The sequence below is a fragment of the Phacochoerus africanus genome, chromosome 15 (assembly GCF_016906955.1).
Source record: "Phacochoerus africanus isolate WHEZ1 chromosome 15, ROS_Pafr_v1, whole genome shotgun sequence".
In the NCBI taxonomy this organism is placed as follows: Eukaryota; Metazoa; Chordata; class Mammalia; order Artiodactyla; family Suidae; genus Phacochoerus; species Phacochoerus africanus.
Window position 1 is genome coordinate 103,189,633 of NC_062558.1, and position 24,161 is coordinate 103,213,793.

Consider the following 24,161-nt stretch of genomic DNA (forward strand, 5'->3'; position numbering starts at 1 on the left):
CTAATGAAATCTTAGCCCCTTTCTTTACATCCATTAAGTTTACCATCACATATCTTTTCCAGACACCAATTATAGTTCTGTCTTTGATTTCTATCATAATAATGTCTTAAGTTTTATTCTTTTGTCAGGGCATCTTGGCATCCTAAAGAGGTTGGAATACTCATTCTCACAATGCTAATTTTTATAATATTCAAACCTGTCTTTAATTTTCAAACTTTTGATAGAAATGTAGATATTAAAAAATTCACTTTCATCTTAATTGCACTTAAAAAACAAAACAAAACAAAACTTAACATTGCAGGCACAAATACTCATAGCCTAGAAGATGTTAAACTATTAGGTCAGTAAGGGGAGTTTCCAAAGGGAGGGAAGAAGATGAGAGAGGAATTATTGAGAGAGGCTCCCTGGATTGGGATATCCTGTGGAGTCCCATTTGAGTTCCACGTTTAGCAATTAACTCCTCTAGTTTGTCTTAGCAGGCAGGTGGTTCACTTAACAGCCATGTGGTGAACAGGGGCAAATGCAAGTCTGCCTGGAGAACGGGCATCTTTTTCTGATCTGCTCTAGAGATCCAGTAGGTGCTCCATCATTGGAAACAAGAAAGAGGGTCTATTTGGGTACCTGGTGTATCATGCCAGTCCACTGCATGCCCAGTTAAGTGAATTTCTGGCTGTGTGTTAAAGTAACTGAATACATCCAACAATGTTACAATTATATGGATATGGGTATGAAGGTGAACAAGAGCTCATGGGTTCATTTATTAAATCATGCATTTTGACTGAATACCACCTACTTTCTGCCAGTTCTGGAGACCTCTGCATTGTTGCTCCTCAATTTCATGTATCAAAATTTAACTCAAGCATCACTGTAATAGGGAACAACAAATCCATCCAATTCCATGTTGTATCTGTTTTTTTTTTTTTAAACTTTGCATCCTATTGCTTTTGCTCAGTTGAGAATGTTACCTATAGCCTGAAATATACAGGATAGCCCATTCTAAAGGCTCTAACCTTCAAAGGTACGACACTTTTCCATTCACATAGAGATAAAAATTTGCAGAACAGAGATGACATCTTATTCGAAGTTTACAGGAATACCATGACCTGACCTATGTAGACAGTTGTAGAAATAAAGGATTCCAACATCAAGAAGTTTGAAGCCACCAACAAGACCCTTTCTCCTTTGCCTGAACTCTAACTTGGGTAAGCTGGTTCTACAGCACACCAGTCCACCATCTTCTTGGTCTACTGGCTTTCTGAATAAAGTCACTATTCCTTTCCCCCGGTTACTTGTCTCTTTTATGCAGCATGGAGTACAAGTTTGGACTCAGTAGCATCACTTCCTCCAGGAAACTGTCCTATATCCTCTCCAAATCTCCCAAACTTCCCCCTCAATCAGGAAGAGAAGACCCTGCCAGATATTCCTGACACACCCGTGCAAGTCATGTTATGATATGCTTTCTTGCCTTGACCCACCTCAAGAGGACAGGGGCCTGGAATGAGGTATGAGGTAAATGGGCTCCTGGGCTGAGAACAGCTGGGACTTGTTAGGCTGAGTTAATTGGGCCTTTCTTCTCTTTGACACAAAAAGGAGAAAGTTAATGGCAGGAGCTGAGCTACTGAAGTGAAAAGATAAGATGACCACTTCAATCACTCCTGGGGTAAAGGAGACCTTGCCAGCTACAAATGCCCAGAAAAACTCCTAGGGGTCACAAAAGGAGGGGGAATCAGGCCATAATAGGTCCTGATAGTGGCCCATAACCCTTTGCTCCGGAATCCATCTTGGTCAAAAGATCGACATGCAGATCAGGGAGCACCTGAGTCCAATCGGGTGCCAGAAATAAAATAAGATAATTGGCCAAAGGAAAACAAAGACGAAGCACTGTCCTTCAGAAGTGACTTTTTTTTTTTTTGTCTTTTTACCTTTTTTCTTGAGCCGCTCCTGCAGCATATGGAGGTTCCCAGGCTAGGGGTCGAATCGGAGCTGTAGCCACCGGTCTACACCAGAGCCACAGCAACACAGGATCCGAGCTGCGTCTTCAACCCACACCGCAGCTCACGGCAATGCCAGAGCCTTAACCCACTGAACAAGGCCAGGGAATGAACCTGCAACCTCATGGTTCCTGGTCGGGTTTGTTAACCACTGTGCCACAACGGGAACTCCTATAGAAGTGATTTAAATCGCCTCTCTGGTGCAGGCCTCGTTGAGGAGGACATCCAGACCCACACTCCTCTCTAGGGTGTGTACTACTGTCTTGCTCCTGTCATAAATAAACTGCTTCTCTGTGTGCTCTCCTGCATGTTGTACTGGGTTTCTAACAATAAACTTTATACTTTTTTTAAATACAGTCTTTCCCTCCTTGAACCATTCTGGCTTTCAGTGAGGGACAAGAATCAGGGTAATTCTGCTTTTAGCCTCCAGCTCATCTAGTGGCTAGGATTCCTGGTTTTCATCCAGGCTTCCCAGGGTTAATTTATGAGCAGAGAATTAAGATCTCACTTCAGCCACCACTCACTGTTGTCTCTCCAAGATCAGGAGGAATGTTTCTCAGCTCACTCAGGAAGGGTGATCCAAATGAGAAGAGGATAAAACCAAAGACCAACCAAGCGTGCGCTGGCACTGAGGGGCCAGCCCGAGAAAGAGAAATCTTCAGGGAGACCAAATAGGGCTTGAAGGTTGTTTTGGATGTTCCAGCCCACCCTCTCTTTCTCGGCTCCCTAAGGAAGAGGAAATGACTGAAGAGTCATCTTTGAGTCCAGGATTCCTACCTGATATAATATGAAAAACAATAACTCTCTCATGGGCTGGTTGAGAGGATTGGACAGCAGATAGGAATTACATAGAGTAAATATATAGTCCTATTATGTTCCAGTCAGAAATTTTTCAGTCTACTTCTAACTCCAGATCCTTGCTGTTGCAGCTACCTGTCCAAGTCAACTTTTTTTTTTTTTTTTTTTTGTCTTTTTACTATGTATTGGGCTGCTCCTGCAGCATATGGAGGTTCCCAGGCTAGGGGTCAAATTGGAGCTGGAGCCACCGGCCTACACCAGAGGCAAGGCAACTCGGGATCCGAGCCACATCTGCAACCTACACCACAGCTCACGGCAACGCCGGATCCTTAACCCACTGAGCAAGGGCAGGGACGGAACACGCGACCTCATGGTTCCTAGTCGGATTCGTTCACCACTGCGCCACGACGGGAACTCCCCAAGTCAACTTCTGGCTCCTCTTCCCTTCTCATCTCCCCTATGGCATTCTCTTCTTTCTCTCTTCCCACTCCTCCTTCCCTCTTCTATCTCCTTCCTTTCCTTTCCCTCCCTCCCTACTTCCTCTGTCCTCCCCCTCCATTCATTCTCCCCCCACCCCCAGCCCTTCATTCCCATCTTCCTTTCCCCTGTCTTTACTCCCTCCTCCTTTCCATCCTCCAACTCTCCTCTCTGCTTGCTTTGCCCAGGAGACAGTACATACAGACATGAGAATAGATCCAAGCCACCTGGATCCACCTGTAGTCCTACCACAATGACCTAAGCCTCAGATGATTCAAATGTAAAATGCAGAGGTTGTGGAAAAAGCAGCACTTAACTCACAGTTGTTTTGAAAATTAAATATGCAGGCAACTACTTAGCAAATAGGCTGGCCCTCAGTAAACTGCTCAGTGACTGTCATTCATTCATTTTCCTTCTTGTCCTTCTTCCTCCCTTCTAAGCCCAGGGTGAAGATAAGAAGTTTAAAGGGTATACAGTCCACAGCAACAGCGTCATGACTTTCAAAGAAAGAAGCCTTCTGTAGTCTAATTCTGGTATCAAATAATGAGTCATCTTATTCACCTTCACCACACATCGGACATATTTCCAAACAATTTAGATTTTGTGGCTGCAGATGAAGACGCCTATAAAATTAACACTAGATCTTCCTGCAAAATTAACACGAGGTTTTCAGATGAAAAGCCAGAGTTTGTTTTATATGACTTTCTTCTATTTGCAGAAGTAAATTTTTCTTCTGTTCTTACTTAGAAAACATCAAATATTAGATAGCAGAAGATTTATTTTTTATTGAACTTAACCAAAAGGAGAATTACATACTACCACATGGAACAGATCCCTCTTAAAATTCCCTTCTGAGACCAAGAAAGAAGTCATGTAAAGAACAAATCAAGATGTGGCCCACAAACCCGAGACTCTGTGTACTGTCTGTGACAAGTTAGCAAAGAAACTGAAAATGTTTACAAACTTTCACATCCCTTTGGCATAGTCTGGAGATCCAAGCCCCTGATTTGTGGACTCTTATTCAGTCTAGTACAGAGCAGTTCAGATGTTAGATTAATCTTTTGAGGCCAGAGCTGCCTGTGGGTAAAGGACAATGGATCACTACTGGTGCTAGAAGAACTGGTGGAGGGAGGGGGGTGGGGAACTCGGTGAACTGGCCCCGTCATCACGGGTACTTTGTAAAGCAGTGATGTAAACTCTAGTTCCAGAGTTTTATGTTCTCGGATAATTAATTTATCACTCTTCAAGAGTTCATGTGCACGAAAATGTGGAACCATCACAACTGTGGGATATATTCCACCTTGTACATCTGTCAGACGGAAAACTGTAAAACATTTCAATTGTGCACCTCCCCATTTTTGGCTAAACACGTGCTGAAGCTAACCGCTTATCCCTGCCAACTCCAGGTTGAGAATACTGGCTGTAATGGAGTTTAGCACGCTGTGACACCGTCTGTTCTGATTGAGCAAAATGACTTTTTTCTCGAGCAAACCTTTTTCGAGTTGTCAGGTCAGCTTCCCCATCTCCCCATTAAGTCCAATTTAAACAATGGAATGACCTTTAGGGGCGGGAAAGAAAAACGGGTTTAAAACCCTTACTTTTTAAGGGTTTCCAGCCCTTCTTTCCCTGTAAGTCCTCAATAAATGCTGTATACGTACATTTTGAAAGAATCATTTTCTACATTATTTCACAGGAGGAATGGTGGGTTATGTGAACCCCTTCGAGGGAAACAAAACTTTCCCATCCAGAGGAAGAAGAACTGAAGTGAGGCTGCTGACTTCCACACACTAACTTCTGCTGGGATCCGAAGGCGCGCAAAGAGCCTGGGAACTTCAGTCCGCGGGAGGGAGGAGAGGACTGCTTAGGAAAACTGCAATTCCCAGCATGCCCCGAGGGGGCGGGCCCTGCGGCTGCGCAGACAGCCGCGCAAGTTCACGTGATTTCAGCATGGCGGTGTTCGTGGATTTGGACCTGAGAGCGGGTTCCGACCTCAAGGCGCTGCGTGGGCTCGTGGAGAACGCCGCTTACCGTGAGTCGCCGCGGCTTCGCGAGCAGAGGTGCCTTCCCAGCCTCGCTGCCATCCAGGTCGTCGGGCCACGTTCGGAAGGGACGCGGCCGGGCCTCATTCAGGTCTTCTGGGGTCTCGAGGCTATCTCTGGAAGCTGATGCCTTCTGCGGGGTTGCTGTGATCCCGGGCCCGGGAAACTCGAAAAGCGCTGGGGAACTGTTACCCAGTCCAGCTCCTTCTTTATTGTGAATTGGGGAACTGAGGTCCTAACAGGGCCAGGGACTTACATAGGGCCTCACAGCTGAAGGCTGGCAGAACCCAGGGCTGCCAAAGCTAATCTCCACCTGTGCTTTTAATATCTCCCCTTCCTACCTCTCACCACTGTGTGCTGACTCAGTCAAATGCGGAAAGCTGGTTGGTGCACAGATGGGGAGTGCTTTGGGTGCTCCGAAAATGGGCGGGGGTGGTGGGACGTGGGGCTGCGAGTGTTGGGATAATGTTATTTAGAGGGAGGGTAGGTTGAGGCGTAGGACACACCAAGAGGTTGGGAAGGGACCAGTATGGCCAGAATGCTAGAATGTTACTCGTATTTGAATCCAAGGAAAGCAGAAGCCCTGAGAGGTAAGATCGTTCTAATCGAAGTTAATCGCGACTTCTGCCTTCTTCCTTAGACTTAAAGTGTCTTAAGTGGAGATAGAGGGGTTTAAAAATAAAGACATTTCTTAGAAGTTCCCGGTTGTGGTTCAGCGGTAACAACCTGACTCGTATCCATGAAGATGTGGGTTCTACCCCTGGCTTCTGTCAGCGGGTTAAGGATCCGTCGTTGGGGTGAGCGTCAGTGTACAGATGCGGCTTGAAGTCCGTGTTGCTGTGGCTGTGGTGTAGGCTGGCAGCTATAGCTCTAATTCGACCCCTAGCCTGCGAACTTCCATATGCCACAGGTACGGCCCTAAAAAGCAAAAAAAAAAAAAAGAGAGAGAGAGATATCTGCAGGGCCTATCAAGTAATGGATCCTCATTTGAAGGAGGAAAGAAAGAAGGAAATTGGAAAAACTATTGAGAGGGAAGACCACTATCTTGGCATTAATATATGTTATTTATTTATTTAGTCCTTTTAGGGCCGTACCCTTATGGTATGGAAGTTCCCAGGTTAGGGGTTGAAGCTGCAGCTGCCCACCTATGCCACAGCAACATGGAATCCTGGCGGAGGCTTGAACCTACACCACAGCTCATAGCAACACTGGATCCTTAATCCACTAAATGAGGCTAGGGATCAAACCTGCAACTTTTTGGATACTAGTCAGGTTCATTACTGCTGAGCCACAACAGGAACTCCAATATGCATTATTTCTTTAATATTAATATCCTGTCCTCCCCATTGGTGTTTAACTCAACGTTTGAAGTCATGATTTAGATATATTTTTGGTAGTGCATATGTCCAAAAACAGTGCTGTGTTGAGGCTGATAAACTAGGCTCTGGCTTCAGAGAGTTCCCAATCTCTTGATGGTGGGCAACTCAAAAGGGGATGGGGACAGTGGCATGTAAGGGAGTCCTTATTCCATTTCTCCTTAGCACAGGGGCCTCTGAAAAAGCAGAAGGGGTAAAGAGCAAACAAAATGAGTAAGAATGAAGATAACAGTGAAAAAGTATAATTTGATGGGATGAAAATGAAAAAAGGCATGAAAGAGAATGATGGTTGAAAGGAGATGCACAAAGTTAAGGGTCTTCTGTATCTTGCTAATAATACATCACCCAGGTCAAACAAAACCCTAACTCTGCCAGCCACCATTTTTAAACATGCTATATGTGTTATCTCATTTAGTTCTTGTGACAGTTATATGGGGTAAATTCTGTTATTAACACCATATGATAGATGAAGCTGAAACTTAACGTAACTTAAGATTTGAAAACTGGCAGTCTGACTCCAGAGCCTGTCCCATAACCATTCTTCTAACTATCTTCTAGTCTTGATATGAATTGGGATGAGCCTATGTGTACAGGGAAGAGAGGTTATTGTATTTAATAAGAATGTTCAATTTTTCTTTTCAGTGGGCTATTCAGTTGTTGCCATCAATCATGTTGTTGAATTTAAGGAAAAGAAACAGGTAAAATACAATTTCTGAAGTTAATAATAACTAGCATTTATAATTATTTGTGTATATATTTGTAATATAGAAGCTGCAGATGAGCATATTTGTTAAGTTCACTCTTTGTGCACTGTCTTTTTTTTAATTTTTTGTTTATTTTTTTATTTTGCCCTTTTTTTTTTTTAAGGGCAGCACCCACGGCATATGGAAGGTCCCAGTCTAGGGGACGAATCAGAGCTGAAGCTGCCAGCCTATACCACAACCACAGCAACACCAGATCCAAGCCGTGTCTGCCACCTTTGCTGCAGCTCATGGCAGTGCCGGATCCTTAACTCGCTGAACAGGGCCAAGGATCAAACCCACGTCCTCATAGATATTAGTTGACGCACAACAGGAACTCCTTTTTTTTTTTTTTTTTGTTAAGTTTTGCATCTGCGGCATATGGAAGTTCCCAGGCCAGGGATTGAGTCTGAGCCATAGCTGCAACCTGCACCGCAGATGTGGCAAAGCATGATGCATCAACCCTCTGCACTGGGCTGGGGATTGAACACATACCTCTGTAGCGACCTAAGCTGCTGCAGTCGGAATCTTAACTCACCGTGCCACAACAGGAACTTCTGCACTGTCTTATATGTTAACAGTTGAGCTGATGAATATTTGTGCAAATGATAAGGTTTTTAGTGAAGTGCTAGGGCATGGTATAAGGATTCTTATAGTTAATTTGATGTTAATTAACTTTCAGTAACTTAAAGTGCATTGTTATTGACTAAACTGTAATCACAATATTTAGTTCTTTTTATATTTCTGTCAGTGACTCATGATTTCCCTCTCCAACATGCTAGCAAATATGTATATCTCCCTTCAGGCCAACAGCCATTCCTTACAGATTGTTTCAGTCTCCGAACTATTGTTCATCCCTCCTATCCGTTGATATTCTCAGCTGCTGCTCTGCTCTTCAGCTTTCTACGTTAAAAATGACACGCACAACTTGGTGTTTCTGAGTAACAGAAATTTGTTTCATTTTATTTTTTTAATTATCTTACTGAAAACCTGTTGTAAGTGTTCTGTTATGGTTCATCACATTAACATGTACCATCTAGGGTGACTGTTTGTTGTTTGTTATAGGAAATTGAAAAACCAGTAGCTGTTTCGGAGCTCTTTACAACTTTGCCAGTTGTACAGGTAAGTGCGTGGTGTAAGAAGCATAACACCTGTTCATTTGGTTCAGACGTGCAGTCATATGCGTGGTTCCCTTCCTCTGTCTACCGGTCTTACTTTCCATAAAAACTCAGCTCTTCCAGAAAGCATTCTCTTACTGTCAATTCAGTACTCTGATCATCTTTCTGAAGTCCTGCAACCTTTAAAATATCTCATTGTGTAGTTTAATATACATGTCTTTTTCTCTAACTATGCAGATATATCTCAGAGATGTTACAGGTCTGATTTCAGACCACTGCATAAAGTGAGTCACACGAATGTTTTAGTTTCCTGATGCATATTAAAGCTATGCTTACAGTGTACTGTACTTCAGTAAGTATGAGGTTAGCATTATGTCTTAAAACTATATATATATATGCCTAATTTAAAAATACCGTATTGCTTAAAAATGCTCACCCTCATCTGTATATTCAGCAAGTTATAATCTTGCTGGTGGAAGCTCTTGCCTTGATGCTAAAGGCTGCTGATGGATCAAGGTGGCAGTTGCTGAAGATTGGGGTGGCTATGGCACTTTGTAAAAAACAAAAAAAAAAGAAAAAACAACAACAAAACAACAAAAAAGAAAAACTTTTTTCTGTTTTTATTCTTTTTAGGGTTGCACATGTGGAATAGGGAAGTTCCTAGGCTAGGGGTTGAATTGGAGCTGTAGCTGCTGGCCTGCATCACAGCTACAGCAATCCTGGATCTGAGCCACATCTGTCACCTACACCACAGCTCACAGCAACACGGGATCCTTAACCCACTGAGCAAGGCCAGGGATGGAACCCGCATCCTCATGGATAACTAGTCGGTTCTTAACCTGCTGAGCCACAGCAGGAACTCAAATTTCTTAAAATAAGACAGCAGTGAGTTTGCTGCATGAATTGACTTACTTGCACTAAAAATTTCTCTGTAGCTTGCAGTGCTGTTTGATAGCGTTTTACCCACAGTAGATCTTCTTTCAAAATTGGAGTCAGTCTTCTCATACCTGTAACTGCTTTATTAGCCACATTTGTGTGGTTTATTCTAAGTCCACATTTATTCTAAATCCTCCTTGTCATTTCAACAGTTACATTTGGCGTCTTAAGTGGGTAAGGTTTGTGGAGTCCCAAAACAGTTTTAAACAGTAATGTCAAAGATCAGTGATCAGAGATAACTGTAACAGATATAATAATAATAAAAAAATGCGAAATACTGGAGAATTACCAAAACATGACACAGAGACACTAAGTGAGCAAATGCTCTTGGAAAAATGGCATCAGTAGACTTGCTCAATGCAGAGTTGTCATCAGCCTTCAGTGTGTAAAAAAATACGCTATCAGTGAAGTGGAACAGTGAAAGAGTAAAATGAGGTGTGCCTGCACTATAAATTCTTGAGCACGAGGACTAGGTTTTATTGATCTTCACTATCTCTTATTGTTAGTACCTTTTAATGTGTACTTCCCACTGGTAAGGAAGAAAATCAGTCATTTGTATTTGTGCTCTTTTGATAACAGGGAAAATCAAAACCAATTAAAATTTTAACTAGACTGACAATTATTGTTTCCGATCCATCTCACTGCAATGTTTTGGTAAGTTATTTATTTTTCTTCTTTTTGGCCTTGTAAGTTGTATTGATTAATGTCAAACAGGGTTCTTTTTCAACTCACTCCATTCTTAGATCTCCCCCCATCCCCAGTGCACGATACTTGACTGTTCCACTTAGCTCAGAATTCACATGGTGTAACAGAATCTCGTCTGCTCATGGCACATACAATAAAGATACCACAATTAAAGACTCTTTCGGCAGCTGGTATTCATTGAGCTTATACAAACCAGCCATAAGTGAGTGCTGGGCATAGTGCTTATGCATAGTACAGACACAGTCCTCTTAAGAATGGAAGGAATGTTTTAAAAAGTGGGAGATAGTAAGCAAAAAAGGTACTGGAAATGTGTAACAGGGGCCAACCTGAGGAAGTTGATGTTCACACTGGGACCAGAAGAAGCAATAAGTGTTAGAGATGGCCAAGTAGGGGAGAGAATATTCCCACAGACAGGATGAATTATGCAAGGTCCTGAATCCAAGGGGAAAAGCAAAACGAAACACGGTGCGTTCCGGAAAATGAAATACCAGTTGAGTTGAGCCTGATGATCTGGCTAACCTGGGATGAGGTGAGGGAGATGGGTCTGGGTAAGCAGTTAGAAGCCCTCAAGAGAGGACACTTATGAGGAGATAAAGGAGGGGACTTGAGAGACATTGGGACAGGAGACTCACAGGATTTGATGTTGATTAGATAGAAGGTGATGACTCCTTGCCTTGGCCTGAGCAGCCAGGTGAGAAGATGGTACCATTTCCTGAGACGGGACATACAAAGAGAAGTTTGAAGGCATCAGGTTTTGGACATGATAGGTTATTGTGAGAGTTCCAGTGGAGCTTGTTGAGTGGGAGGTTGGGGGAAAAAAAAAAGGTGTGGCCCTCAGAAGAGGAACCCCAGTTGAAGATACTGACGTGGAAGTGGCTGCCCTGTACAGAGTAATTGAAATCATGAGAGTGGATGAGACTCCCTGATCAAAAGTAGGAGGACAAGGAGAAAAGTGAGAAGGGTCAGCAGCATCAGTGTGCCTGAGTGTCAAGCAGGAAAAGGGCTAAAACAGGTCTTGGAAGGCAAGTCCCCCGTTGACAGGGAGGTCATTGGTTGCCTTAGCACATACCATTTCCACGGAAATGATAGGGCCATGAGATAATGCAGACTGCTGCTGACTTTGCTTGAGAAACTTGACTCTGGGGAACAGAAGGCATAGAGAGGCTGGTCAGTGAGAATCTGCTGTCTGTCTAGATTTTTGTTCGATGGCAGACTTGAGAATGCTTGGTGCTGATGGAGAGGACCCAGTGAGGGATGGAGGAAATGAGGTCTCTGAGGAGGCGAGCTGTTTCATCTTTAGCTGGAAAGGCCTGTCTCTCACAGAACAGGAGTCATCAAGGAGGGGGGGCTGGCCTCCTTTCTAACAGTTGGCATACATGGCTGAGGAAATTGTGGAAAGCCAAATTGGGAAATTTTATACAACTGCAGGCAGCATTCTGATTCTTTTTATGGTCACGAAGACTTTTCACAAGAGTTATCATGAACCTTCTGGTGGCCCCTTTTTGTCCCTGTCCCAAGTGGGAGTGGGCAGACAGAGGGCAAGGAGTCCTGGATCCTGACATGTTCTGGAGCCTGGAGCTGGGGCCCTGTCTTAGCACACGTCTGTGCAGCAGGTTTTCTTACTTGTTCAAGCATGGTGCTGGCTGCTTCTCTTTAGCCCTTCTCTTACCCCTCTTCATATTTTTAGATATCTTACCTCTTTACGGAATAAGAGATAAAAATTTTAAAAGGTGCCGACAGGCAAAGAAGAAATGTCACACATTATCTCATCATTCAGAGAGTATGCATTTGAATATGTGTTTTTCCAACCTTTTCACATGCATACACATTCAGTATAAGTTTGAGATGTTCTTTTATAAACAGTAACTCTTTTGGGCATTTTCTTACCCATCTAGCAGTTTAATTTGTATTTAATAGTATTCTCATTGTGAACCTAATCACATCACACTTAGTCATGTTTATGTCTTGTCTTGCCAAAAAATGTTGAGTTCCATTGAGAGCAAACATATGCCTTAGATGATCTTGAATCCCCAGTGCCCTACACACAGCAGGTGCTTAGTAAATTTCTGGCAAGCTCTACCACTAGCTTGTAAGAGCAAGGGCTACAACTTATTTTTGTATTCAAACAAAATATTTGGTACACATTTAAAACATAACAACATGGGGAGGAAGGAGGGTGATTGGTGGGATGGGTGTTGGTATCTAGATTCTTAGCAGATCTCTTCTGTCAAAGTACAACGCAAAGCAGAAATGTCAGTGGCATATTGTGTTACACAACAGAAATATAAGTGCAGCCGGACGCTAGTGAGAATTCCATGTGCATATTTCATTGCTGTTTCTACTGTTGTTTTTCCTTTTGTATTGTTAGAGAACAACTTCTTCAAGGGTCCGGCTGTATGATATCATTGCAGTTTTTCCAAAGACAGAAAAACTTTTTCACGTAAGTAACATAGTAAAAAAAATAGTACTCATTATTTTATATAAGAAGTCTGATGTTCTACCTTAAAGGTGGCCAGTTTCACCTCATCTGGAAGCTTTTAGGATTTTTCATTTATTGGAATTCTGTAATTTCACAAGGGTATATTTGGGTGGCATGAGTGTTTTTTTTTTAATTCATCCTGTTAGAGGTTTGATGGGCTGAGATTGAAAGAGTCCATCAGGTTTCCTCCTGTTTCTTTTTTTTTTTTTTGTCCTTTTGCCTTTTCTAGGGCCGCTCCCATGGCACATGGAGGTTCCCAGGCTTGGGGTCGAATTGGAGCTGTTGCCGCCGGCCTACACCAGAGCCACAGCAATGTGGGATCCGAGCCGTGTCTGAGCTACACTATAGCTCACAGCAACGCCAGATCCTTAACCCACTGAGCAAGGCCAGGGATCGAACCTGCAACCTTGTGGTTCCTAGTTGGATTCGTTAACCACTGTGCCACGAAGGGAACTCCTCCTCCTGTTTCTTTATCTCTACTTTATTCATTCATTCGAGACTTCTCTTAGGTAAATCTCAGTCTGTCTGTCTGGCTTTAAAAGCACTTCAGTTTCTGCCCTTACTGTTCACCGCTGCTTGTGAGGGAAGAAAGGTGCAAGGTTGTACTGTGGCATAAAACATCCCTTCTCTGTTTTAACTTTCTCTTTTGTATGCTCTGAGCTACAGTCCTTTATGCTGTCATGATCATGTCAACCTTTAGTCTTCTAGAAATCCTTCAAAATCAACTCTCTGCTGATGCTATTCCTTTTTCTGTAAGAGAATTGATATAAATTTCTTTTGTACTTTTCAAATGGCCATTTCTGTGACTTTTGAGGAGGGAAATTTGTTTAATGTGTGTGTTCATTTTGTCAATTTAAGACAAAAGACATTGGGCATTTATATAAGTGAAAACAAAAGAAAAAAGTCAACCGTAAGAGTTTTTCAGGAATATGTTTTGCTGTGTAAAATCAGGTGTGGCTTCTTTTTAAAAGTTCAGAGTGTTGTTTTATCTAGGTTCAAAAAGTAGCCAAACGTTTATCCAGCAAAGGGATGCTGTAGGGGAAAAAAAGCACTGGTCTTTGATATTTTAATTTTACAGCACATTTCATTTTTAAGCAGTCTAAGGTTGTCAGAAGATTTCCACTAATTATCCAGTAGGTGGAGCTGTTGGCTAAGGAGACTGATGTGTGGAAAGTTGATTTTCAAGGAATAGGAACAACTCTTCATTGTTTATATTAATGCAGGAAACAGCACAAATTATATATGAATTCCACTTTTTGGTGACTCCCTTTTTAAAATGCTCAGTTAATAGTAATTCTCAAGACTTTTGTTTCAGAAAAAAAAAGATGAGTAGGATTGAGTGGTTCTTAATCATCAGAGACACCTGGGTGGAGCCTTTTACAATCAGGCATGTTCAGGTCTCTGCCCCTGGAGATTCTGATCCGTTGGTTTGGGCTTGAGGGGTTGAGTTTGCCTCTGTTTTTCATTCAGTGCTGAAACCCTAAGGAGGACCGTGGACATGTCCATGTTCGTTAAACAGCAGCTTAGTTCTGTTACTAAATATTAACAACTCAGAAATAACGTAGACTAAAAATTGGTAGTGTACCCAGTTTTTTTATTGCACGCTTCTCTTTTGAATCGACTTCGAAGAGCATACAGCTTTCATTTCCACAGCCATTTACTGCTGATTAGAGAAAACACAACAAGCCTGGGAATAATTGGGGCAGATGCTTGTTTCTACCCCCATTTTGTAGAAGAGAAAATTGAGCATTCGGCTGAATGATTTGCCATGCACTGCAGGTAGAATGTCATAGAACTTGGACTTCCAGGTTTTAGAATGCATTGTAACTTGATTGAGCAAATTTATCATATTACTTGTTTTTCTTAGATTATTCATAAGTTTTAATTCAAAAGCATAAACATAATTCATGATGGCGGGTGGAACAGTCAGAAATATTCTAGAAGATGGAAGAAAGCTGTAAATAATTGACAGAATTTGTTTGGAATCGACTCTGAAGAAAACAGATTTAAGAATCAGAACATCCTATCTTTCCAAATCTTACCCATTGACCCAGTTGAAGTTGGCACTCTCCCTGTTTTCTATAGAAAATCAATTTTGAAAGACTTTTTTTTTTTCCATTATAAAGCTTTTGTGAGGATATCATGGAATTGAGTCAAATGCAAACAGTTTGTTGCTTAACAGGTTATATTCTATTAAGTGATTTTATTTGTTTGGTTTATAAATTGATTATCTGGAATTTAAACGTGTCCTTGTAGATAGGATAGTCTAAAACTAAGGTCTCTGAAAAGCGTCATAAAAGCATTCATACACACATACGTTAACGATTAGTAGTATAAAAATCTAACCACCTTAAATCGCATTGTTTCCATGGGAAGTAACACTGTTTTCCACTCAGAGTATCTGGAAGATACATCTCACAGATAATCCCCTCCTCTCCATAGTTGCCCCAGGGAATAAGGCACAGATGAAAGGTCATAAGTCCATTGGCCAGGGCTTCTTGGCGGGGGTGGGGGGGGGGCAGTGGAATGTGGCAAGGAGAGCTACATAGGAGTTTCTGGAGATTCTGAGTTAGTTATTCCTCATTTAGGATTTAAAGGAACTGGACAGGGTGAGGGGAGATCAAGTTAGTTAGTCCACTGGTCTCCAGACCACTCTGGGTGTGTACCCTGTTGCTTTAGAAAAATATTGAGCTTTCAATTTCATCCCTGATACATGCATGTTCATTTTCTCTTTTAAATTATCTGTATGTTCCATTATGTCAGTGTGCTTTACAAAATAATATACCCACACAGAACAAAACAAATTTTAAGGGAGGGAATTAAAAGTAAATGAAAAAAGACGTTCTGTTTTCTTCCTGCCTTCAAAATCCACGCCTTACCCTTTGCAGAGCACTGTTGTGTGTGCCACCATCACCTGAGGCTCTGAAAAGGGGATATCTTTCAAGGTGGTGCTTTTCAAAGCGGGGTCTGGCTCCACCAGCATCAGAACTGCCAGGAATATTTGTTAAAATGCAGGTTGTTAGGTTCTGCTTGCTGAATTTATTACTGGGAGTAGGGCCTGGAAATCTCCATCTAAATTTTTTAGGGGAGGTTTTTGTTTTGTTTTTTAAACATTCTTTAGGTTGAGAGGCACTATTTATGGGCATCTCTCTTTTTCCTGGGCACGCTTGGCTCTCGCTTGCATACTGTTTATCATAAAATACTAGGATATACTAACCTGACATCCATGAAGGGGATTTGGGAGAGACCAAACCCCTACCCTCCTGTTCCCCTTGTTCCATAAAATCAAAGATAAATGTGTATGTGTGTGTGTGTGTGTGTGTGTGTGTGTGTGTGCTTTTAGGAATATGCCTTCCTTAAATCCTCACAAGTCCTTGGCCAAAAAAAAAAGTTAAGGACGATTGATATGAATTCATATGCAGCCTGCCAAAACCACTGTAATAAGATTCTTAACCACAAATATTATTTGGACATAATGTAATCTTTTTAATGATTTAGAAAGCATTTCATTATAATGTGAACATTGGCTCTTTACAGTTGGCTAAATGTATCAATTGAACATTTGGATTAATAGAAGGCTAAATAACGAAAGAGTTCAGTTAGAGACAATTTAAGTCTAAGGTGTCTGAGGGAGCCAAGTGGAGCTGTCCTTTGTAAGGGGAAGTTCATTATAATGCATATACCTAAAGCAACACAAGGGATGTTTTTTAGTTAACTGCTGTTATATAGAAGAGGGGAAAAGAGCATTACTAGGTTAAAAAGTAACCTAATTTAGCTTTACCCAAGGGAGGAATGTTTAACTGGCTTCTAAGAAATGAATCAGCTTTTTAAAGTGAAAAATAATTTGTGTTTTTAATAATAAATTCACACAGTGCAGAGAAGAATGCGCTGAAAGGAACACCTTCCTCCCACCTAAAACTCCTTCTCCCTTTCATCCAGAGGCAATCACTGGTAGCGGTTCTTGTGTATCTTTTCAGAGGTTTTTTTACCTAGTCCTTCCCTCCTTCCTTCATTCCCCTCTCCCTCTTTCCTTCCTTCCTGCCTAACCCCATGATTTTTTCAGCTAACAGTACATCTTGGAGATGGTTCCATAATATCCATTAGAGAGGTACCTCATTCCTTTTAAGGAGTCAGCATACTCCATTGTTTAAAGGGACCGTATTTTTTTAAGTAAAATTGAGGGATATTTGATTGTGTCTAGTCTTTTGTGATTGGTGTTGCAGTGACTGTCCTTATATTGGTATCCTTAAGCATTTATAGGGTATATAACTGTAGAATACATTTCTAGTCTCTAGGATACATTCCTATAGGTGAAATTTCCTGATGTGTGCATCAGGATTTTGATACCTATTGCTAAAATGCTTTTCAAGACCCTGTACTGATTTAAAGACCTTGTGAGTCCCTGTTTATTTATTGTGTAAGCTGTGGATTACTAAGCTTTTTGTTTACTTTTTGGGGAGGGGTCTTTCTAGGGCTGCACTTGTGGCATATGAAGATTCCCAGGCTAGGTATTGAATCTGACCTATAGCCGCTGGCCTACACCACAGCCACAGCAACACCAGATCTGATCTGAGTCTTCGACCTACACCACAGCTCACCGCAATGCTGGATCCTCAACCCACTCAGGGAGGCCAGGGATCAAACCTGCATCCTCATGGATACTAGTCAGATTTGTTTCCACTGAGCCACAATAGGAACTCCCCTTTTTTTTTTTTTTTTTAGCTTTTTGATCTTTGCCAATCTGATAGTTTAAAAATGGCAACCAGAAGCTAAACCTGTTTCATGTTTTATCTGCTATTCAGAGCTTTTCTTCATCTATTCTTAACCAAATTTTCAATGACTCTTTTATGAGTTGGACAGCTCTAGCAGTTGGGATGGGGCAGATCCTTTATGAGCCAAATGTTTTTGCCAAAACGGCATTATTTCCCAGGCTTACTAAGTTACTATGACTATCTTAAAGCCAGGCAGCCTCTGATCACTACCTGCTTCCCAGAGCCCTGGGTGAGGGGAGGAATGACCAAAGTGGAGGTTCTGAAGAAAAAAGATAGGATTGAAGTTCCTGTCACTGCTGAAGGTCAAGGGGATCCTACAGGGTACCGTCACCCCCTCTTGACCCTTTTCTCTTGGTTGGTGCCACTGATATTAGTTTGCCAGCATAGCCCCCCTGGCAGCTTGAATTTGTTCATCAAGGCTCATTACACTGGCATTGGCAGTAAGTCTTGTTTTTATTGTCGTACAAAACAGCCAAGTCTTTTTATCACTGTAAATCAAATAATGGCAAAATGAGAGCCAGAGACGCATCTTCTAGCACTGTCTTTAGGCCTGCACTCTTAGACTTGTAACGTTTTGTTTTCCTTCCCTGATTTTCCTTTTATCTTGATTTCCTTATCTGTTTATTTTATCTTGCATGTATTTTTTAAAAAGCAGTTTCAAATCTCTTTTGGAAGTAAATATGGAGTATCAACAAGTAATAGCACAAATGATCACAAAGGGTAATTAAAAGTTAAAAAATGCATTCATTGCCATTTGATTTATAACAGTTCTGCTCTGACTATTTATGGAGATGCCTTGTGTCTCTTAGCACTTGAACAAAATACCGTTGGTAGTGCCACGTGTTTCTTTGGCTGTTCAATAGACTCATAGGAGCCACAGGCGTGGGACAATTACTGGCACAGAAATAAATAATTTCTGAAGTAAATGGACCATGCATACATTCCTTTGGCTTTTTTTTTTTTTTTTCCCTTGGATTTCAGAAGAAATGTCCCATTTTTCTGGGACAATCTGAAGTAACCTTCCAGAAACTGAGTCTCTCTTAGCAACCTCTCCTTATGTCACCGACCACGAGTTAGAGAGTCTCTAGACCCTGTCTTTTGAGCTGGTCTGTCGACACATCACTCTGCTTCAGCAAGATTACGGCTAAGCCGTTCAAACCAAATGTGAACCATTGACTTTGTAAAGGGATAGATGTATTTGACCATAGAACCATAGGTGTTCAATCCACAGAAAACCTATGGATTGAAACATACCTGTTTATATTTCATTATATCACTGTTGACCCTAACTCAGTTCTTAACATGTGCCTGTTTTCCTTTTAGCTTGACTCGTTTTTTTTCCCTTCTTGACAGGTTGCTTGTACCCATTTAGATGTGGATATAGTCTGCATAACTGTAACAGAGAAACTACCATTTTACTTCAAAAGACCCCCTATTAATGTGGTAAGTGTAACACTTGTTTTCAGTATGTGAATCTCTAGAAACGCGCATTAACGAACTGGAAAGGGGGCAGAAGAAACCACTTTGCTTACAGGGAGAAAAAACAAAGGCTAGTACTAAATAGGAGGCAACTTAGAAAGGAGGATTTTGTTTGTGTAAGCTGCCTAAAGGTAGCAAGAAAGCTTAAAATAAAAAATATTCAGTAAATTACCGGATGTGTTTGAAAGGCCTTAGGAATTCAGATTTATGAAGGCTGTTTCTTAGGGATAGTAGAGTCTGAATGTTGAATGTTAAGGGCACAGAGCAGTCAAGAAAGAAGGAGTAGGAGAAAGTGTATTGACAGAGCGGGTTCCAGAGGCACCAGCAAACTGGAAAGGAGGGTTGGCAGAGGCAGAGGGGAGCAGGCCATGGAGAGCACAGCAGGCGTAGTCTACGCAAAATTAAAATCTGCGTTGAAGCATGCTGGTTCACACAAAAGCCGAGGGTTACTTTTATAACTGCCTAAGAGGTGACCATGCATGCAGAAGATTTTGTGCTCCTTCCTCTGCTGTAGGATTTTTCTCATTATCTTTCTGCATAATTTCTCTTGTTTTCTCTACTCTTTATCTTCCATCTGTTACACCTTTTTTAAAGTCTTCTTCCATCGTGAAAGTGATACTGTTCCACATCGGTAGCTTTAAGGTTGGCACAGCTGTCCACTCTTTGCCTTGGCAGCCAGATCCTGGGAGGAGTGAAGATGCTATTTTAGAACAGAGGCTCCCAAAGCTGCCCCCCATTCTCAAACACTGCAATTGAAGGAGAAAAGGGGTTTCATAATCTAGATTACATATCTAGCCCTGTCAGAATTGGAAAATCAAAAATGTCTGTATTTTTTCAAGATAGATTAACTCCCTATTCTTTTGTCTCTGTAGAATCACAACTTCCTCAATTTTTGTTTCCCTCTTTGCTGCTAAGGAATTAGCTTGATGCTGGGAATAGGGAGAGACAATGAGAAGAGAAAATTGATCTGTATGGTGTGGAAAAATTGCAGTGTGGAAAATTTTAAGATGGCTTATATTCTACCCCTAAATATACACTGCTGAAACTGTACTTGAAAAGTACTCAGAGTTTTAAAGTAATATATTTAAAGGGAAAACAATAAAACAGCTCTTTTCTGATAAATATTGAGAGTACCACTGAACATATAACAGTATTGGTTAAGCTCAAATCATTGTTTCTCGTTTTTTGCCAATATTTATAAGTATATAAGTAAACACTAAAAAAAACCCCGAAAGAACAAAAAAAAAAAAAAAACCCTGACCCTTAGACATCACATTTTAGATTTGGAGATCTGTGTTGTTTAACAGCTCACTTGTCAGATATCATAAGAAACCATTCAGCTCTTCAGACACAGGATTGGGATAGTCCCGACCAATTCCCCATCGAATGAGAACTCTGATGTGCCCCAGCTACCGTGGTGAGAGGCTCACAGTAATACTGTCCCCTGGGTGATGACAGTTTTATTGGCCTCACCTGAGGTTCTCCCCCAGTGGTAACAGCCTTTGTCTCTAAAAGCCTGCCAGTGCTCTTTCCGGCCATTCCAGTTTCCATGTAAATGGCACCCCCTCCCCAACCCCCCGTAAGTTGCTCTTAAACGTACAACTTTTTGACTTTTTTCTTCACCTTAATGAACTAGCAGGCCATTTTCTAGACAGCTTTGCCTGAGCAAACCCACATACACTGTGTCCTTGGTTGGGAGGAGATAGTGGCAGGTGATCTAAGGCCAAGCCCATGGAATGGACCACAGTGCACAGCGCATAATTCCCTGAGTCTCAAAACAGCGGTGAGCTTCCCAGTGGTTGTGTCCTACAATGATGGTAAGCCAAGTGATGGCTTTCTTATGCAGGTGCCCTACTGATCAACCCAGATTATGAGCTTCTAGAGAGCACCGACTGTATCATGGTCTTTTTTTTTTTTTTTTTAATTTCTCCAATAACATACCTGTAACAGAGCCTCCCTAAAATTTGTCAGTTAGATGAATATATGTCTAACTTCCTATGTCAAGGTACAGCTTAGGGAACACAGCCAAATCCTGCCGGTTGTTAGTCCTTACTTAGCTGGTTATCAGCGTTAGGTGGGCAGCATCCACAGTGATGGAAAGTGGGGCCCTGGGGCAGTCTGAGGAGGGGACAGCCTGGAGGCAGCAGCACTAGGACAGCCCACCTTCCAATTCTGGCTACAAATTCAGGAAAGTGCTGTTTTTTGATGGATATTTTTGGCTTCATTCCCACATTTTTCAATTTAAGAATTCTAAAAAGTAAAAATTTGACAAGTGAGAGGGATATGCAGTATTTAACACAGTGTCTGCTTTTTTTAAAATCTGGTGTGAACACTTTACATATGTTGTTTAATAAAAACTAGATGATGGAGTGGAGGGAAGGGCTGTGCAGGATTATTTTTAGTCTTCATCTATTGTAGAAGTAGGCTGTGGTATGAATTGGTCAGGAAGCAGAAGAGTCCCTATTAATTTATTCACCTCTTGTTCATTTAAGAGAAACTGGAATTAAAAATTAAAAAAATTAAAAGCTAGAAGCATACAACACAAGGTGTCTGTCTACCTTGTTCAGCATAAGTAATAGTGGTTGTGTAGTTATATGTATATTATTTGTACCTAATAATACCTGTTTCAGATATGGAGCTGTTTGATTAAAGTATGGAAATATATTTATCATGAAAGTATAGAAAATGTAGTGAATGTGGGGAATAATTCAGTCTTAGGTCTTGGTCCTTGCATACTCTTTTGGCCCTGAGAATGAACTTGTCTTTGGCCAAGTGAAGTTAATAGGTTGCCTTTATAAGGATCACTTGATTGGGCACAGATCTCAATTTGGATGGGGTGGTGAGAAATAGGAGCTTTAAGATAGGTAACTTATTATCCTTTTACCTAAAGGCCATAAACCATGTGATAATTATCAGCTCAGGAAGTTGGGGTTTTAGGTCAAAGGGTATAGATTTTCACTTAAAAGAAGAACAAGTTCTGAGGCATAATATACAGCATGGATGACTGTAATTAGTCGTCCAGTAGTGTAAGCAAGTAGCAGAGAGAAGGTCCTAAGCAGTCCCATCATTTAAAAAAAAAAAAAAGTTACGTGTCAGGTGATAGATGTGTTAATTATCTTGATCTTGGTGATCATTCCTCCATGTACAGTTGGTGTATATCAGATCCTCACATTGTAAACTCTAAATATATAGTTGTATTTGTTGGTCATCCCTCAAAAAAGTAAAAAAAAAAAAAAAAGATTGGGATTTAAAGGAGCGCCCCAGCATTCCTTATGTCTAACTTTCAGCTCCCAACTCTTTTGTTGGCTTTACCACGTGCTTAGAGCACCATAATTTCAATTATGTAATTCCCTTTAAAATCTCCTGCAAACCTCTGCTGGAGTCTAAGTAACTTGTACAAGAATCATTTTATCACATGATAGTTGGGTTTCAAAAAATTTGAATTCCTTTCCTCTTCTTGAATAACCAAATGACTTCTAATTATTTAGCATTTTAAGGTAAATTTCACACCTGCTCGGACCCAGCAGCTTAGGGTGGGCTAGATGTGAATTATCTCCATTATACAGGTGGTGGAATTGAGACTCAGGTAGTTTGTGGCTCAAAGCAGGTAACACTTCTCTCTCAAAGGCTTACCTGGGATTTGTACTCAAGCTTTGATTCTAAATCTGCTGTCATTTCCCACTGGGAAATTCTCTGTAAAATTACTTTACAGCAGAGCTCTTTGTTAAGCACAAAAAAAATTTCATGTTTTAAAACATGATCTTTATGAATTCAAGTTTTGGAAAGTTTTTCGTTTTTTGTTTTTTTCTTTTAAAGGCCATACCTGTGGCATATGAAAGGAAGTTCCCAGGCTAGGGGTAGAATTGGAGCTGCAACTGCCAGTCTATGCCACAGCAACGTGGGATTCTTAACCCACTGGGTGAGGCCTGGGATCTAACCTGCATCCTCATGGATACTAGTTGGGCTCATAACCTGCTGAGCCACAACAGGAACTACAAGAAGAAATTTTTTTAAGCAGCATATAATTTCACTTTCCCTTTGATTGTTTATAGTGCTATTGCCATTAAGTAATGACTTCAAGTTTATGGAGCTACTTTCAGTGATGGTATGTTTTGTGCTCTCTTTCTGATGTTTTCCCCTCAGCATTTCTTTAAACCCTAATCCGTCTCTGTCTTCATGGTCCAGTTAGTCCCCACTGAGAGAAATCCAGTAAATACTGTCTGAAGCAGTGAGGTTGTTTGAGGAAAAGTTGGGTGTGAATGCTCTATAACCTTTATTTTTCATTACACATAAACTGTGAACCTAATTGCATTAAGTACTTTATTGAACTAGTGCCTGGAGCAGCGCCAGCAAACTGGTCAGTATCAAAAAAAGTCTGTGGCAAAAACAAAAAGTAACACCAGGTACAGAGTTAAAAGACTAATGACAGACTGGTGGAAATAGTTTCACTTATGTCATGGACACATGGCTAATCTCTTTAATATATAAAGAGCTCCTAGAAGTTGAGAAGGTTAAAAAAAAAGAGAAAGATGACCAATCCAAAAAAGTGGATTAAGAATATGAAAAAAAATATTTCATAGGAAAGGAAATACAAGCATCCCTTTAACATATGAAAAGATGCTTAAATTCATCATGCTAAGAGAAATTCACGTTAAAATCACCTATCTCGGAGTTCCTGTTGTGGCTCAGTGGTAACAAACCCGACTAAGAGGATGAGGGTTCGATCCCTGACCTCACTCAGTGGGTTAAGGATCTGACCTCTCAGTGGGTTAAGGATCTGACGTTGCTGTGAGCTGTGGCGTAGGTCCCAGATGCAATTCAGATGCAGCGTTGCTGTGGCTGTGTTGGAGGTCGGCAGCTGCAGCTCCTATTCAACCCCTAGCCTGGGAACCTCCATGTGCCTCAGGTACAGCTGTAAAAAGGAAAACAAAAAACAAAAAACAAACAAACAAAAAAAACACCTATCTGATTGGTATAAACCCAGAAGTTTGATGATACACTCTTAGAAGGCTGTGGGAAAGCAGGCATTCTCACACTTTCCTAGTAACAGTGTAAATTGGAACAATCCCTGTGGGGGAGTGGGTAATTTGGCAACAACTATCAAAATTATAAATGCTTTACCCTCTGACCTAGGGTATTAGTTTCCTGAGGCTACCATAGCAAAGTACCGAAAATTGGGTGGCTTAAACTAATGCAAATGTTTTGGCTCACAGTTCTGGAGACTGGAAGTCTGAAAACATAACTGGGGTTA

General features: G+C 41.3%; 1 protein-coding gene across 1 annotated transcript in view; it reads left to right on the forward strand.

The window, feature by feature from the left end:
• Nucleotides 1-5,173: 5,173 nt before the first annotated feature.
• RPP30 (ribonuclease P/MRP subunit p30) overlaps nucleotides 5,174-24,161 on the forward strand; it is a 29,607-nt gene continuing 10,619 nt past the window's right edge. The window contains exons 1-6 of the mRNA XM_047760172.1: nucleotides 5,174-5,295; nucleotides 7,324-7,379; nucleotides 8,487-8,543; nucleotides 10,055-10,129; nucleotides 12,549-12,620; nucleotides 18,785-18,874. Coding sequence (XP_047616128.1) covers nucleotides 5,214-5,295; nucleotides 7,324-7,379; nucleotides 8,487-8,543; nucleotides 10,055-10,129; nucleotides 12,549-12,620; nucleotides 18,785-18,874 — 432 coding nt within the window. The 5' untranslated portion in view covers nucleotides 5,174-5,213. The remainder of the gene's footprint in view (nucleotides 5,296-7,323; nucleotides 7,380-8,486; nucleotides 8,544-10,054; nucleotides 10,130-12,548; nucleotides 12,621-18,784; nucleotides 18,875-24,161) is intronic.